Below are 18,358 nucleotides of genomic sequence, written 5' to 3'. Positions count from 1 at the left end.
AAATGTATTAATTTTGTATTTCCCATTGTCACAAAGTCTCCTTCAAAGAGTCTCTAGATACTGACTTATAAAGGCAGCTTCAAGGTAGGCATTTTTAAAAGATGAAAATATTGTTCCTATGATAATTCCTTTCCTTATGTGAACATTTCTACTTTGCTTTGTCTTATCCTAGCAGCAATCTCCCCAGGACCTCAGACCAAGGGACAATTGAAGTGACAGCTGATATCTTTCCTTGACCTTAAATAACAACAACAATAAACTTTCAGATGCAGAAGGGGAAAAAAATGAAAGAGATAAAAAAATTGGAGAGAAGAGGGGAAGGACTAAGGGGGCATGTGATTCAGAATGGCGGCAAAGCTAAGTCAGGGAAGGTGAATGTCAGCTTTTCACTTTGCTCCTTCTCCAGGTTTCTCAGCTCTAGAAATTCTTCTGACCAGAGCTTGTACTCTGCTGTCATAGTCTTTGAGAACTGAGAACATTTGAATATAATCACAACCTAGTAGCTTCCACCGGCAGAACAAGTTTATAAAAATCGGTGAATGAATAGCTCTAGAGCTTTAGGAAAATGGGCACTCATATTCTTGGTAGGGCAGCAAATGAGTCTAGCCATTCTGGAAAACAGTTTGGAACTATGCAAGAAAAGTGACTTTACTATTCACATTCTTGGAGGAAGTAATGCCATTATTGGACATATATTCCAAGCAGGGCAAATACAGAGGGAAAAGTCTTTTATGTGTCAAAAATATGCTTGGCAGTCTTTTTTGTTATAGCAAAAAGAAATAGAAATAAAGCAGGTACTCATCAATTGGGGAATGGCTGAGCAAATTGTGTTATGTGAATGTGATGGAATATTATGCTTAAATAAATTATGAATATGGAGAATTCAGAGAAACTTGAGAAGATTTATTTGAACAGATGCAGAAGTAGATGAGCAAGATCAAGGGAATAAAATACCCAGTGACCATGATAATGTAAAAGAAAATAACACTAAGATACCTCAGAATTCAGATCTACACAATGACAAATCTTACTCCAAAGGACAATAGGATCATAGATTTAGGAAGGAACCCTAAAGGTCATCTAATCTAATCCTCTCACTTTACCAATAAGGAAAATGAGGCTCAGAGAGGTTACTTTGCCTACTATCTATCACACTGGTAGTAAATAGAAGAGCTAGGATGTGAACTCAGGTCCATTGACTCTAAACCTAGCATATTTTGCTCTGTAACATGCTGACTGATGAGGAGATACAACTTTTTTTCTCTCAGCAAGTTGGTGGTGGACTGTGTGTACAGAATGAGGTATATATTGGCAGACATGGTCAATGTGATTATTTATTTTGCTTACCTACACTTCTTTGTTATAAGGAAAGGGAACACAGTGGATAGAACTCTGTACTTGGAGTCAAGGAGAGCCTAATTCAACTTTAACCATATACATTTAGCTATGTGTGACCTTGGGTAAACTCCCTCAGATTCAGTTTCTTTATCTGCAAAATGGGGATAACAATAGCACCTATCCCTTCTGAGTTGTTGTGAGGATCAAATGAGATAATATTTGTAAAGTGCTTTTCAAACCTTAAAGTTCTATATAAATGCTAGCTATCATCATTATTATATTGGGAAGTAACCACAATACGAAAAGATATAATACCAATCTCGAAGCATAAAAGAGTTAAAAAACCCAGACATGTCCTTGCATAGAAACATTTCCAGACAAACTCTTCTTTTGCTCGTGGTCATCTTTTGTGGGTTTTTCCTTCACTTTCTATTTTTATTTCTCTCTTTGTTTCCTACCTAAGTACACTGACCATTTAGTCTATAAAAAAACCAACAAGTCTTACCTTAGAGTAGTTAAATGCTCAGTGTTTTAATGGAAGTTGTCTTTCTGTCTATCCTTGTTCACTTACCTGGCTTGCGTTTGGTAGGTAGGGAAATTGTCTATTCAGCTTATTTGCATACTGGAAAAAATTATTGGATCTAGAAGGGACCTTAATGATTACCTCCGGGGCTTCTTAACCTAGGGTCCAAGAGCTTCATTAAAATTTTTTTTTGATCACTGTATCTCAGTATAATTGATTTCTTTGTTAATCCTATACTTATATGTATATTTATTTTATGCATTTAAAAACATTATTCTGAGCAGGGTCCATAGGTTTCACCAGACTTCCAATGGAGTCTATGATAAAGAAAAGGTTAAGAAGCCCTGCTCTAGCTCACATTACCCCCTCATTTTATAAATATATTTATAAATAAATTAAACAAACAAATAAATAGTAAATAACTTCCATCAAATGCTGGAGAAGTGAAGAGGCTCCCCTAAAATCATCCAGTTGGTGGAAGAGTTAAGAGTAGAATCCACAGCCCACACTATTCCTTTCTCTGGCTGTTAAGCTAATAACACATTCTAGCACTTGTGGGTGTACCATGATCCTCTTGTGCCTGGAGCCTTATGATTCTTTATTAAGTTTAAAAAACAGGGAAACAGGGTCAATAACCATACCTTTTCTGCTGGCTCTGGGGTCGAGGATGAAGTTTGACTGGTATTCACATGAAGACTAGTTTCTGAATGAATATTTCCTTTAGTGAAAAGCAGAGAGAAAAAAAAATCAGAAATTTCAGCTGTATCTTTCCCCTGTTTTTTTTTTTTAACATATACATGATACAGGATCTTAAATCTAGAACCAGAAGGAATGTCAGAGACTATGTAATTCAACCTCCATGTTTTGCAGGTGAAATAAATGAGACCCAGGCTGTGACCTCCCCAAGGTCACACAGGTAGTAAACTTCAGAGAAGGGATTTGAACTTGAGCTGTTGGCCTCCAGAACCAGTACTTTTTGTACCGTTCCACAACCCCCCCCAAATCCATACACATGCATATACGCATACATGTGTGCACACATGCATGCATGTACATGCACACATGCATTGCGCATACATGTATATATGCATGTGCATGTATGCATGCAGTGCACACGTATGGGTATATAGCATGCACACACATGCATGCATGCACAGACATGCACATGTGCAATGCACACACGAATGCATATGTGTATGCATATATGTATATGTGCATGCATATGCATGTGTGTATATGTGCATGTATGTGCATATGTGTATATATGTATGCACGTGTATATGCATGCACACATGTGTCTGCATGTCTGTATATATGTGTGTACATATGTCTATATATGTATGTGCATGCATGTGTGTATATATGTATATGTGTGTACACATATACATACATAACGTATATATAAATATGTAATGTATAAATGTGTAAAACATCCACATGTATTCAGAACATTTCTACATAGCAACATTCCAGAAACTGTTTATATTAAGTGATGCTGAATCTCTTAGATACAAATAAGTATTTTTCTTGTTTCTGTTGTATATTGCCACGATAAAATGGAATTCTTTATATGACCAAAGTTCAGAGAAGGGAAAAATGAAAGAGAAAGATGTTGATTGGGAAAATTGCTGATGTTGGTAAAATATAAATGTTGTCTGATGTCAGCTCAATCCTGCAGGAAATCCTCCAGACAGAGAGAATAGAAATCTCTCTTTTCAACTGTTGGGGGAAGATCTTCAACAAAGTATTATTCTGAGGCTTCATTGTGTCATAGAGGTGAACATGGGTCCTTAAAGGCTGTGTAAGCAGAGGTCATGCTCTGATAGGCTGCATCAATTTGGAAACTTTTAAAGTATTAGTAGGTGGCAAATGGCTGAATGGCTGATGTCTAAGGACTCTCTTGGCTAAATCTGAAGAGATTCAGTTCAATTTAGCTCAATAAACATTTTTTAAAATTAATTTATTTTTGGTTTTTAACATTCACTTTTATAAGATTTCGAGTTTCAAATTTTTCACTCTCTCTCCCTTCCACCTCCCCAATAGAGCATGCAATCTGATATAGGCTATACATGTACCATCATTTTAAACATGTTTTCATATTAGAAATGTTGTGAAAGAAGAATCAAAACAAAAGGGAAAAACCATGAGAAAGAAAAAGAGAAAGTATGCTACAATATGCTGTCAGACTCCATAGTTCTTTCTCTGAATGTGGATAGCATTTTCTATCATGAATTTTTTTTGAATTATCTTAGATCAATATATTGCTGAGAAGAGCTACGTCAGTCATAATTGATCATCACACAATATTGCTTTTACTGTGCACAGTGTTCTCCTGGTTCTGCTCACTTCCCTCAGCATCAGTTGATGTAAGTTTTTCCAGGTTTATCTGAAATCTGCCTGCTCATTATTTCTTTTTTTTAAATTTATTTTTAGATTATGACATTCATTTCCACAAAATTTTGAGTTCCAATTTTTCTCCCTATCTCTCCCCTTCCCCCCACCCCATAACACCTTGCATTCTGATTACCCCCTCTCTCAATGTGCCCTCCCTTCTATCACACCCCACCCTTCCCTTATCCCCATCTTCTCTCTTTTCTTGTAGGGCAAGATAGATTACCTGTATTTCTTATTTCCTAGTTATATGCAATAACAATTCTCAACATTCATTTCTAATACTTTGAATTCCAACTTCTCTCCCTCCCTCCCTCCCCATCCCCACTGAGAAGGCAAGCAATTTAATACAGGCTGTATATGTGTCATTTTGCAAAAGACTTCCATAATAGTCATGTTGTGTAAGACTAGCTATATTTCCCTCTATCCTACCCTGTACTCCATTTATTCTTTTCTCTCATTTGACCTTGTCCCTTCTCAAAAGTATTTACTTCTAATTACTCCCTTCTATCATCCCCCTCACCCCATTTGTCCCCTTCTCCTCTACTTTCCTGTAGTGTAAGCTTGATTTTCATACCAAATTTAATGAGCATGTTATTCCCTCCTTAAGCCATATGTGAAGAGAGTAAGCTTCACTTTTCCCCTCTCACCTCCTCCCTTTTCTCCTCCATTGAAAAAGATTTTTCTTAACTCTTTTATGAATGATAATTTGCCCCATTTCATTTCTCCCTTTCTTTTCCCAATGTATTCCTCTCTCATCTCTTAATTTTATTTTTTTATAGATGTCATCCCTTCTGATTCAACTCAACCTGTGCTCTGTGTGTGTGTGGATGTGTGTGTGGGTGTGTGTGTGGGTGTAATCCCTCCACCTACCCAAATACTGAGAAAAGTCTCAAGAGTTACAAATATTATCCTTCCATGTAGGAATGTAAACAGTTCTTTAGAAAGTCCTTTATGATTTCTCTTTCCTGTTTACCTTTACATGCTTCTCTTGATTCTTGTGTTTGAAAGTCAAATTTTCTCTTCAGTTCTGCTCTTTTCATCAAGAATGCTTGAAATCTACCCAAATTAATATACTTATTTAGTGCCATACCAATTAAACTATCAGACAATTACTTTCTAGAGCTGGATAAAATAATATCAAAATTCATTTGGAAAAACAAAAGGTCCAGAATATCAAAGGGACTAATGAAAAGAAATGCTTGGGAAGGTGGCCTAGCGCTACCAGACCTTAAACTGTACTATAAAGCAGCAATTATCAAAACCACTTGGTATTGGCTAAGAAACAGAGAGGTAGACAAGTGGAATAGACTTGGCACTCAAGATGCAGTAGGCAAGGAATATAGCAACCTTCTGTTTGATAAACCCAAGGACCCCAGCTTCTGGGATAAGAACTCATTGTTTGACAAAAATTGCTGGGAAAACTGGATAACAGTGTGGCGGAAATTAGGCATAGACCCATACCTGACACCGTACACAAGAATAAAGTCCAAATGGGTACATGATTTAGGTATAAAGATTGATACCATGAATAAACTGGAGAAGCAAGGAATAGTGTATTTATCAGATCTATGGAGAAGGGAAGAATTCTTTACTAAAGGAGAGATAGAATGCATTATGAAATCCAAAATGGATAACTTTGAGTACATTAAACTGAGAAGTTTTTGCACAACCAAACCCAATGCAACCAAAATCCGGAGGGATGTAGTAAATTGGGAAAAAATTTTTACAGCTAAGCTCGGGGATAAAGGCCTCATTTCTAGAATATATAGAGAACTGACCCAAATGTATAATCATACAAGTCATTCCCCAATTGATAAATGGTCAAAGGATATGAACAGGCAATTTCCAGAGGAAGAAATTAAAGCTATCTATAATCATATGAAAAAATGCTCTAAATCACTATTGGTTAGAGAGATGCAAATCAAAACAACTCTGAGGTACCACATCACACCTATAAGATTGGCAAACATGACAGAACAAGAAAATGATAAATGCTGGAGAGGATGTGGGAGAGTTGGAACACTAATTCATTGTTGGTGGAGCTGTGAGCGCATCCAACCATTCTGGAGAGCAATTTGGAACTATGCCCAAAGGGCTACAAAAATGTGCATACCCTTTGACCCAGCAATATCGCTACTAGGACTATATCCCCAAGAGATCATAAAAATGGGAAAGGGTCCCACATGTACAAAAATATTTATAGCAGCACTCTATGTAGTTGCCAAAAACTGGAAGTCAAGGGGATGTCCATCAATTGGGGAATGGCTGAATAAATTATGGTATATGAATGTAATGGAGTACTATTGTGCCATAAGAAATGATGAACAAGAAGATTTCAGAGAGGCCTGGAAGGACTTATATGACCTGATGCTGAGTGAAAGGAGCAGAACCAGGAGAACTTTATGCACAGCAACAACCACAGTGTGTGAGAGCTTTTTCTGGTAGACTTAGATTTTTGTAATAACACAAGAACTTCTGAAAAAAAAAAAAAATCCCAATGGTGGACCTCAAGGCAAAATGCCTTCCACACTCAGAGAGAGAAATATGGAAGTCACTCACATAATGTAGCAGATCATGTTTGTGTATGTGTATCTGTTTGTGTATCATGTTCTGATTTGTTATACGGATTCTTTCATTTATCTTAGTCTGACTACATAGCATGACTATAGTGAAAATATACTCAATAGGAAAGTATATGTAGAATCTATACAGAATTGTATGCAGTCGTGGGGAGGGAGGGAGGTAGTGGGGGGTGGGTGGGGAGGGATAAAATCGCAATTGTATGGCAGTGATTGTTAAACATTAAAAAAATAAAAAAATTAAAAAAAAAATAAATAAATACCTGTTCATGATTTGAAAAAAAAAAAAAAGAATGCTTGAAAGTCCTCTATATCATTGAATGACCATTTTTTACCTTGAAGTATTATACTCAGTTTTGCTGGGTAGGTGATTCTTGGTTTTAGTCCCAGTTCCTTTGACTTCTGGAATATCCTATTCCAAGCCCTTCGATCCCTTAATGTAGAAGCTGCTAGATCCTGTGTTATCCTGATTGTATTTCCACAATACTTGAATTGTTTCTTGCTAGCAGCTTACAATATTTTCTCCTTGACCTGGGAACTCTGAAATTTGGCCACAATATTCCTAGGAGTTTCTCTTTTCAGGTCTCTTTCAGGAGGTGATCAGTGGATTCTTTCAATATTTATTTTGCCCCCTGGTTCTAGAATATCAGGGCAGTTTTCCTTGATAATTTCATGAAAGATAATGTCTAGACTCTTTTTTTGATCATGGCTTTCAGGTAGTCCCATAATTTTTAAATTGTCTCTCCTGGATCTATTTTCCAGGTCAGTTGTTTTTTCAATGAGATATTTCACATTATCTTTTATTTTTTCATTCTTTTGGTTTTGTTTTGTAATTTCTTGGTACATCATAAAGTCATTAGCTTCCCTCAGCTCCACTCTCATTTTTAAAAAACTGTTTTCTTCAGTGAGCTTTTTGTCCATTTGGCTAATTCTGCTTTTTAAAGCCTTCTCCTCATTGGCTTTTTGGACCTCTTTTTCCAATTGAGTTAGCCTATTTTTAAAGGTGTTATTTTCTTCAGCATTTTTTGGGTGTCCTTTAGCAAGTTGTTGACTCACTTTTCAAGCTCTTCCATGGCCTGAGCAGAATTGCATATTCATTTTGGAGGTACTGGATGCAGAAGCTTTGACTTCCTCTGACAATATGCATCATTCTTCTTCATCCAAAAGGATGGAAGGAAATACCTGTTCACCAAGAAAGTACCCTTCTATGGTCTTATTTTTTTCCCCTTTTTTTGGGGCATTTTCCCAGTCAGTTACTTGACTTCTGAATCCTTTGTTAAGAGGAGGGTCCCTAGTTCTCCTCCTCACCCTAGGACCATGCTCAGGACTGAGATTCAGATAAGCTGCTCAATTCCTCCAGGGGCTTTAAGCTGAGTTGCTCCCACAATGGAAGCTGCTGCCCAACTCAGCCACTGCCACACAGTGCTGCCACCCTGCTGCTGCTACTGCTGCTGCCTAGGACCTGCGCTGGAGGGGACCCTACTGCCCTCTCGCCCAGCTGGGAAAGCCCTCTCACTGACCTTTGAAGCTTTCTGTGGTGCTTGAGGGTTGAGGGATCTGAGACCCTCACTACTGGGAATTCTGCCCAAGAGGCCTATTCTGGTCCTGTTCCTCCTGGTGCCATGTGGCCAGGGCTGGGTTCCACTCTGCTCTGCTCAGTGCTCCATGGGACAGATGTTTCCTGTTGGCCTTCCAGGTAATCTTTGGCTAGAAATCTCTTTCACTCTGTCGTTCTGTGACTTCTGCTACTCTAGAATTTGTTGAGTTATTTTTTACAGGTATTTTATGGGCTGTGGGGGAAGAGCAAGAGTATGTGTATCTTTCTACTCCACCATCTTGGCTCCACCCCCCCCGCCCATCATTTCTTATAGCACAATAGTATTCCATTACATTCATATGCCACAACTTGTTCAGCTATTCCCCAATTGATAGGAATCCCCTCATTTTCTAATTCTTTACCACCACAAAAAAAGCTGCTGTGGTATAAATGTTTTTGTACATGTGGTCCTTTTCCTTTTTTTATGATCTAGTAGTAGTATTGTGGATTAAAGGGCATACAAGATTTTATAGCCATTTGGGTATAGTTCCAAATTGCACTCCAGAATGGTTGGTTCAGTTCACAACTCCACCAGCAATGCATTAGTTCAACAGACATTTAAACACATGGACCTGTGCTAGGCTGTTGGGAATGCAAAGCCAAAAAAAAAAAAATCCAAAACCCAACTGGTTTGCATCCATGGATATTATATTTAGGGTTGAAGGTGAGGAAGAATACAGTATGTACACAAATAGATAAAGACAAAGTAACTTAGTAGGGAGAGAGTACAAATATGTGGGAAGATCAGGGAGGTGGTACCTGATCTGAACCTGGAAAAAGATAAGGAGTCTTAGAGAGATTTTGAGGAAAGTAGGCCCAGGAAGGGGGAACAATTTGTGTGAAGGCATGTGGAACAGACAGAATACTGAGTTTAGAAAACAGTCATTAGTCCAATTTGGCTTGACCATGGAGTGCACAAAGGCTGTTGTATGAAAGTAGACTGGAATGGTAGATGGGAACCAGATTATGGAGTGATTTGGGTGTTAGGCTAAGAAGTTAGTATTTTATTTTGTAGGGAACAGGAAACCACTAGGGTTTTTGAGTAGGAAAGTGACATGGTCACTTAAGAAATGTCACTTAGTAAAATAATTTTACTAGCTGTGTGAAGGATGGAGAGGAGAAGAAAGAGCTATAAATCTAGGTGAGGGATGATGAAAGCCTGAACTGGGGTGGTAGCTGTGTGAGAGGAAAGAAGGAGAGAAATGCAATTTTCTGGAGATATGTTCTATACTGGTCCTGACCTAGGTTAGTCCATTGGTCCCAGACTTGGGACTGTAATTCAGTGAAATACTCATGCACCAAGTAACATTTACTAAAAAGAAACTTATTTAACATTAAAAAGGATACACAGAGGGTGATGGAGCCAAGATGGCTAAATACAGGCAGCAAACTCACTGAGCTCTGCCTTCCAATCAACTTAAAAAATACTCAGATTTTGGAGCAGCAGAACCAAGGTCAATGTGAGACATTTTTTCTAGACTAAGATAACTTGGGAGGTCTGCAGGAGAGGTCTGTGATGCTGAGGTGGGTACCTGTCTAGTATGTGGCAGTAGCACCAGTGGTGGGCCTTGGAGGTGGCTATTTTAGCAGCAGCAGAAGCAGTTCTTGGAGTTCTCTTCCATGAGACAGTCATGGGGTCAGCAAATGGTCAGAAAGAGACTACAGGGGACCCTTTGCTGGCACTGGGTACAGCTGGTGCTGATTGGCAATTCTATTGTCCATAAGTAGTTCTAGGTTGCAGTTGTAGTGTGCATAGGAGCACTTGTGATCTGTCACAGAAAAGCAGGGGACCTAGTCAAAATTCCATAGCCAAGAGGAGCACTAGAGCTTATGGCTGTAGGGTTGCAAGGTCCCTTCCTGGGTAAATATAAGAGTGCAGACCAGGAGAGCATTGACCATCCCTGTCCTCAGATTATATCCCCTAGAGGGCACCAAAAACTCACAGACCCCCAGAACTAGTTCTCAAAACAGAAGCATAAAAACATCTGAAACTTGGGACAGTATATCTCCCCACCCACAGGTGAGCAGAACCCAACTTTAACATAAGGTTCAAAGTCAAGAAATAGGAGAGGAAAATGAGCAAAGGGCAAAGAAAGAACTTGAACGTAAAAAAGCTATGATGGTAGCAGGGAAAAGACCAAGACATAAACTCAGAAAAAAATAATGTAAAAACCAATCCCAATAAGAAATCCTGGAAGTGTTAAAGAAAGAGATGAGTGGTAGAAGAAAAAGTGGGAAATGGAATGAGAATGATACAAGGAAATTATGAAAAGAGAATTGACAACTTGGTAAAACAGGCACAAAAGTTAATAAAGAAAAAACCTTAAAAAACAGAATTGGCCTAATGGTAAAAGAAACACACAAATTCACTAAAGAAAAGAACTCCTTGAAAAGGAGAGAATGGGTCAAATAGAAAAGGAGGTACAAAAACTCACTGAAGAAAATAATTCCTTAAAAATTAGAATTGGGCAAGTGGAAGCTAATTTATGAGACATCAAGAAACAATAAAACAAAGTCAAAAGAATGAAAAAAATAGAAGAAAATGTGAAATATCTCACTGAAAAGACAACTGACCTGGAAAATAGTTCGAGGAGAAATCATTTAAGAATTATTGGACTACCTGAAAGCTATCATTTAAAAAATCCTAGACATTATATTTCAAGAAATTATCAAGGAAAACTGCCCCATTATCTTAGATCTAGAGGATAAAATAGAAATTAAAGGAATCCACTAATCACCTCCTGAAAGAGATCCCCAAAAGAAAATTCCTAGGAATATTATAGCCAAGTTCCAGAGTTTGTAGGTCAAAGAAAAAAAACACTTCAATGATCCAGAAACAATTCAAATATTATGGAGCACAGTTAGGTTCACACAAGATTGAGCAGTTTCCATGTTAAAGGAGTGGAAGGCTTGGAATATGATATTCCAGAAGGCAAATGAGCTAGGATTACAACCCAAAATAACCTACCCCACAAAACTGAGTATAATCCTTCAGGGGAAAAATTGATATTTAAAGAAATAAAGAACTTTCAAGCATTATTAATGAAAAGACCAGAGTTGAATAGAAAATTTAATATTCAAACACAAAATTCAAAAACAGCACAAAAAAAAAACATGAAAAAGTAATCATAAGGAACTCAATAAAGTTACACTGTTTACATTTCTATATGGGAAACTGATACATGTAGCTCCTAAGGACTTTATCATTATTGAGACAGTAAGAAGGAAGCTACGTAGACAGGGGGTATAGGTGAGTTGATTATGTTGAGACAATCTCCCCTCACCATGCAATGAAGGGATGAGAAAGAGGGATGCACTGGGAGAAGGAAGGGAGGATAGAATGGGGAAAATTATCTCACATAAAAGATACATAGGGAAGAGCTTTTATAGTGGAGAAGAAAAGGAGGGAGGCAATGCTTCAACCTCACTCTCATGAGAATTGGTTCAAAGAGGGAAGAATGTATATATTTATACATATACTATATATATATATACACATATATATATATGTACTCAGGTATAGAAATCTATCTGACTCAATGGGGAAATAGGAGAGGGAGATGAGAAGAGATATGGTGGGGAATATGATAAAAGGGAGGATAGATTAAGTGAGGCAATAGTCAGAAGCAAAGCAGACTTTTGAGGAGGGATAGGATAAAAAAGAGATAGAAGGATAAACAGAAGAAAATAGAATGGAGGGAAATACACAGTCATCGTAACTGTGTATGGCAATAGGATGAGTTCACCCACAAAATGGAAGCAAAAAGCAGAATGGATTAAAAACCAAAATCTAACAGTATGTTGTTTACAGGAGACACATTTGAAACAAAAAGACACACACAGAGTAATAAAGCACTGAATCAGAATCTCTTATGCTTTAGCTGCAGTAAAAAAGGCAGTGGTAACAATCATGATCTCAGATATAGCAAAAGTGAAAATAGACCTAATCAAAAGAGATAACCAGGGAAATTTCATAGACAATGAAGCCATACAAAAAAATTACAGCAAGGGTCTCTGATAAAGGCTTTATTTCTCAAATATATAGGGAACTGAATCAAATTAATACAAATAAATACTATTCCTCAGTTGATAAATACTTAAAGGATATAAACAGGCAGTTTTCAAAAGACGAAATCAAAGCTGTCTATAGGCATATAAAAATCATTATTGATTAGAAAAACTGCAAATTAAAACAGCTCTGAGGTACCACCTCACATCTTTCAGAAATGACAAATGCTGGATGGGATAAGGGAAAACAGATACTCTAATAATAACCTGTTGATGGAATTGTAAACTGGTCCAATCATTCTGGAAGACAATTTGGAACTATGTCCAAAACACTATTAAATTGTGCGTTCCTTTGATCCAGCAACACCACTATGAGGTCTGTGTCCCAAAAAGAAAAAGGATCTATATGTACAAAAATATTCATAATAGTGCTTTTTTTGGTGGCAAAGAATTGGAAATGGATAGGATGCTCATCAGTTGGGGGATGGCTGAACAAGTTGTGATATATGATAGTGATGGAGTACTGTTGTGCTATAAGAAATGACCAGGAGGATGGCTTCAGAAAAGACAAGGCAAGATCTAGATGAACTGACACAAAGTGAACTGAGAAGAAACTGGAGATCATTGTGCACAATAACAACAATGTTGTAAATGATGATCAATTATGAAAGACTTGGCTTCTCATCAGTACAATGACCCAAGACCATTCCAAAGCACTCATGAGGGAAAAAATGCTTTCCACTTCCAGAGAGAGAGAAATGATAAAGTATATACTTTTCTTGCTTTATTTATTATTGTTATTTTCTTGATTTTTTGGCGGGGGGAGGCAATATGTTTAACATGGAAATGCTTGTGCATGATTTCACATGTATAAATGTTAGAATTTTGCTTCCCTTTTTGTTAGGTGGGGGAGAGGGTGGGAGAAAGAATGAGAATTTGGAACCCAAAGTTTAAAAAGAAAAATATGTTAAAAACAATAATTTTTTTAAAGAAGGAGAGAATAAGAATACAACACTTCTTCAGTTGGGCAGAGCTAGTCTCTGTATCCGTATCTGACAGTGCTTGGTCAGAAAGGTATGTTAACTTCAATAGCATTGGAGATTCTGACAAGCCTGAGGAATGTGAAGTTAATTGGGCTTTTTAGGCCTCAGGAGATCAGGAAGCTACCCCAACTGCTCAAGCCCCAGATGCCTGGACTAATTAAATCTTGAGGGCAATTTCTCTATCCCTTTAAGGAGAAACTGGTCCAGCTTACATGAACCAAATATTGTTCCTCCTACAAGATGTATTGACAAAGGTCTGATGACTGATTGGATGTGGATAGGGTTAAGAAGAGGTTAAAGTCAAGGATGACTCTTAGATTACAAATATGGGTGAAGGGGAGGATGGTGGTACTCTTAAGAGAAGAACAGAAACTTGGAAAAGAGTGAATTTAGGAGGGAAAAGACAATGAGTTCTCTTGGACGTTTTGAGTTTGAGATGTGTGTGAACCATTCATAAGAAGATATTTCCTGAAAAGTTGATATTTTTGGGGGGGGAAGGGATCACAGCAACTCCCAAATCTGAGTGCTAGAGTAAGGAGGGATTACAGTAGAATATAGACTCCATAAGGGCGGGCAGAATTGTTTAATTTTTTTCTATATGTATTCCCAACATCTACCATAGTCGTCAACATAATAAATGCTTAAATAAATGTCTGTTGAATTGCAGTTTTCATTGGTGGAGGGAGTAACCATGCAATGATATCATGGCTCCCTGAAGTATAGCAAAGGGGTCTGCTGGGGATGTGGGTAAGAAGAGGATCCTGGGAATTCATTCATTTTTTTTCCCATTAAACACTGCATTTAGTGTAGAGAAAAATATCTGGATCAACAGAGAAGGAGTTATCAATTTGCTTGAGAAGTAAACACAATTAAGCAGATACTCATGTAAGCCTGGTCGTTCTATCTATCTATCTATCTATCTATCTATCTATCTATCTATCTATCTATCTATCTATCTGTCTATCTATCATCTATCTATCTGTCTGTCTATTTCTATTGTGGTGTTTCATCTCTGAAGTTGAGGTTGCTGCCAGTGATTATGATCTGCATCCCCTCAAGTGGCTGAAAATACCAATGGTCATCTAAAGGTTTTTCCCACATTCTGTACTTGTGAACATTCTCCTTTTAAGTTCTACTCTAGTGGTTCATTGGAGGTCTTTTCATTATTTGGGTCACTATAACCTGGAATACTGATTGACCTGAAGACTTTACTTTGGAATGACTTTCCCACTGCTTTTTCCTCATGGTCTGATCCAGTCCTTCTGTTGTCTTCCAGCTGTCCATATTAGGAGATCACAGGATGACAGGATCATCCATTTGGAGTGGAAAGGGACCTCAAAGTTGATCTAGTCCAATCTTCCCTCACTTTACAAATGAGAAAACTGAGGACTAATGACCACAGGGTGTTTGCAAATGAGCTTCAATACATCTTGAAAACATTTGTCTTTTCCTGCCTAATCCATCTTGCCATACAACAGTTATTTGGCCATGGTTCATTCTTGAGACAGATTCGGCCTGCAGACTTGTGTCCCTTCTCTGTAGCTTGAAAGGCCTCATTGATAGCCTTGACATAAAACTTATGAATTCTAATAAATAGTGGAAAGGCTTGTTAACACAAGCAGAAGGATTCTATCACCCAGGGTTCAAGAAATGTAAACATGTTTTAGACACAAGGCTGAAAAATCACTTAGGACTTCGACATCTCTTGGCTATGTGACCCTCACAGTGCACTAAAGGTCTAAGTTGTCAGAGAGGAGAGACTCTTAACTGAAACCACATTCCTAAGAGATAAAGCAATGGACTGGTCAAACATCCTCTCTGAACAGCAGGGCAATCTCTAACACTATTATCAAGGCCAAAGAAACTAACTACATTTGCCAATTTACTGGGGCAGGGCCTGTGGAGGCAGGGCCCACTCCTTCGTGAGGTACAGGGGTTGATGTACATACTCACAGATTAGGAACTAGATGACAGGAAGTTATGCCTAAAAATAGAAGAAGTACTGCCTTTCTGTGGTGAGCATTCCTATTGCTCAAGAGATAAACTGTGAACCCACTCAGTAACTGGCTGCCCACCATCTCATCTATGAAGGCAAACTCACAGGCCCTAGAATTAATTGGACCGCAGGCTTTTAGCTCAGAGATAGCATTCTTGCTTGATAATCTGTCAGCTTCAGTGATGACCCTTGTTAGAATCTCATCCCAAACCTCCTTTTTCTTCTTTTTCCAGAGCATGGAATCCTTCATCAAACACTCAAAACTTGAAAAGCAGGATAGAAGAAGAGATTAGTAGTTCAGAAGACAGATCCTGAGATGTCCTGTAATCCAAATACTTCACCAAATATGCTTAACTCCCAAGTTTGGTGTCTATAAAGAAAGCTTAACCAAATTTCATTCTGAATTTTTATCTGTCTTTTATGTTTTCTTTCTTCCCAGGATGGGAGAACTCCCAATCCCCTACCACCCCCAACCTCAATCGGTTTGTCAATATGTAGATGTAGCACCAAGAGGTCTACTTATCAGGTGAGGTAAGATATCTGACTCCTTCCAAGATCTTTGTCAGGGCCTGGGAAAGAATGCTCAGACAGGCAGGCTCCAAAGTTATAACAGTGGGTGGTGAGGAAGACAGAGGCACAGTCACAAGCTTTCACAGAAATCTCATCACAAGGGTTCAAGGCCAACCCTTTCCAAAGCCGGAGGTCTCTAAGCTTTACTCTGTGAGAAGCAGGAGGATCCATTTTAGAACAAACTGCACCAAGGTCAGGCACTAATTCCTGTTTCTAACTGTCTCACTCAGGTACTGGGCTTCTCATGATCGACAATAGAACCAAGTCAGAAGAAACTTAACCTGTGATTTATAAAGTGTTCAATATATAACCAGCCTTGCTGGTTGTTGTTTTTTATGTTAGTTTGGTAAATTCAAATATCACTCAAGTCTTCTGGGTTTTTTTTTAAAGTGATTTTCTTTCTTTGGTTTCTTTTATCATACAAGAAAAAGGGGAAAATGCAAATGCAGATAATTTTAAAAAGTTTTTTCCAGTGAAAAGTTAGCCATAAAAGGAAGGACAACCCTCATCTCTCTGCATAGCCTCTTAGGGCTTTCCTCAAGAGGAAGACTTCTAAAAATACTTTATTTTATATGCTGTGACTCAAGAAGCCAATGACCTATAGAGTGTTTGTCCTGTACAATAAATCTCAAGTCTCTACTTGTTTAGCCCAAGAGACTAAGACCCAAGATAGCCATTTTATATACCAGTCATTATCAAATTTTTGGGACAAGATTTAAGATCCTGCCTACACCAGGCATTTTCACTTGGAAACTTCTTTGATGGGGAGGGGAGGATGGGGCTCTATGTAAATAGTTCTTAGACCTGAAAAAAGTCTCAGGGCCAGATTCAGGCCCTAGGGAATTCTATCAAAGGATCTCAAAGGAACCATCGAGAAGACATAAGTCAGCCTGAATTTAAATATGGCAGTGCCTAGTAAATCTGAGGGAGATACTTTTTTTCTTCCAAATTGGAATAAAATATCTTTTTACTCAACTTCTGTTTTCTTAGACCATAGTAAGCCCAGTCTCAAGGGTTTGGCTATGTCTTGGGAATAAGAGCTTCTCTCAAAAGTTAATAAATTATTTTTTATGGCAACATTTGAATGTAAATGGCCCATTACCAAGCTTAAATTGGAAGAAGGAAAGCTTATTAATGGAGTTTTTAACTTGAGTTGGGGGAGTAACAGAACATAAAACACAGGAGAAGCCTTCCAATCAATCTGATATGATTAGAGAAGCAGAGACCAGTGGTGTTAGCCTGGGTAGAACTGTCAAGAGAGACTGAGAGTGGATCAGCACATATAGCCAGTTGGAATGATTTGGGGGCTCTAATAGGTCATTGCAAATGTAGGAGCAAGGGGAGCTTAGAGGATTTCAGACATCCTGGTCTATGTTCCTTAGACGCAATCATCTCCCTGGATTTTGTGAAATTGGACTCAATGAATTTTTCAGTTGGATTAATTATGAGGCCCAAGAGCATAGATTCATTTTCAAATGAGGAATTGTAGATCACATAATTCACATAAAGCATAGCAAAAACTTCTAGAGCATGGAGAATTGCAAAAAAAAAAAAAAAAAAGTGGGGGAAGAGGCAAGAAGAAGAAAAGATGAGTACATCCTTAAGTCAGATAACTGGAATGTCTGAAGAGTAAATCTAGGCTGTAGTATCAGCTATTGTAGTCATAACAGAATGAAAAAAAACTTAATGTATTTGGGATTGTATACCATGTAGGATGCATAAGGATATGCTTGGGTACTTCTAATAACTTGAGATGATGATATAATCACCTTATTGGCCACCAAGCAGACCTTCTGTCTCTCCATTCTGTTTTCTAGCTGAAAATTCATTCTGGGATTTCCCGTGAGGGATAGGGAAGGGATACCTTCCTCTACACTATTAGCATGATGAGTTGCATCCACTTGGCATCAAGAACAAAGACTCAGCAAGGGGAGCTCTGGTTGCTTCTCTGCTTTGTGTGTGTGTGTGTGTGTGTGTGTGTGTGTGTGTGTTGTCTTTTTGTAGATTACCGAAAATTGATTTTGAGAAGGATATGTCTAGTTTTTGAGGCAGTCTCATGAGATGAGATTCTGAATCCCAGTCAATACTGTCTACACAATGCGAGGTGTCCTTTTTATGTCTACTATAATGCTTCTTGATGCAGGTAACCATTAGCAAGCCAGGTGAGCCCAAACTCTGGCTTGGCTTGCCAAAGACATGGACTTGGAGGAAATTATTTAGACAGTGCAGAGTTGAGGTAAAATATAACATATCTATTGAAAAGTCTTTCAAACTACTTCATGTTTAAATGTTGAAGTCTCAATTCCTGGG

The 18,358-nt window shown here is 38.1% G+C and overlaps 1 protein-coding gene across 2 annotated transcripts in view; it reads right to left on the bottom strand.

Moving 5' to 3' along the window:
• Nucleotides 1-18,358, bottom strand: part of KIAA2012 (KIAA2012 ortholog) — a 160,218-nt gene that overhangs the window by 79,815 nt on the left and 62,045 nt on the right. For both annotated transcript variants that reach the window (XM_072617302.1, XM_072617303.1), the window contains one exon: nucleotides 2,503-2,579. In XM_072617302.1, the coding sequence (XP_072473403.1) occupies nucleotides 2,503-2,579 (77 nt within the window). The remainder of the gene's footprint in view (nucleotides 1-2,502; nucleotides 2,580-18,358) is intronic.

This window comes from Notamacropus eugenii, chromosome 6 (assembly GCF_028372415.1).
Source record: "Notamacropus eugenii isolate mMacEug1 chromosome 6, mMacEug1.pri_v2, whole genome shotgun sequence".
Lineage (NCBI taxonomy): Eukaryota > Metazoa > Chordata > Mammalia > Diprotodontia > Macropodidae > Notamacropus > Notamacropus eugenii.
This window is presented reverse-complemented; position numbering and strand designations above follow the sequence as displayed.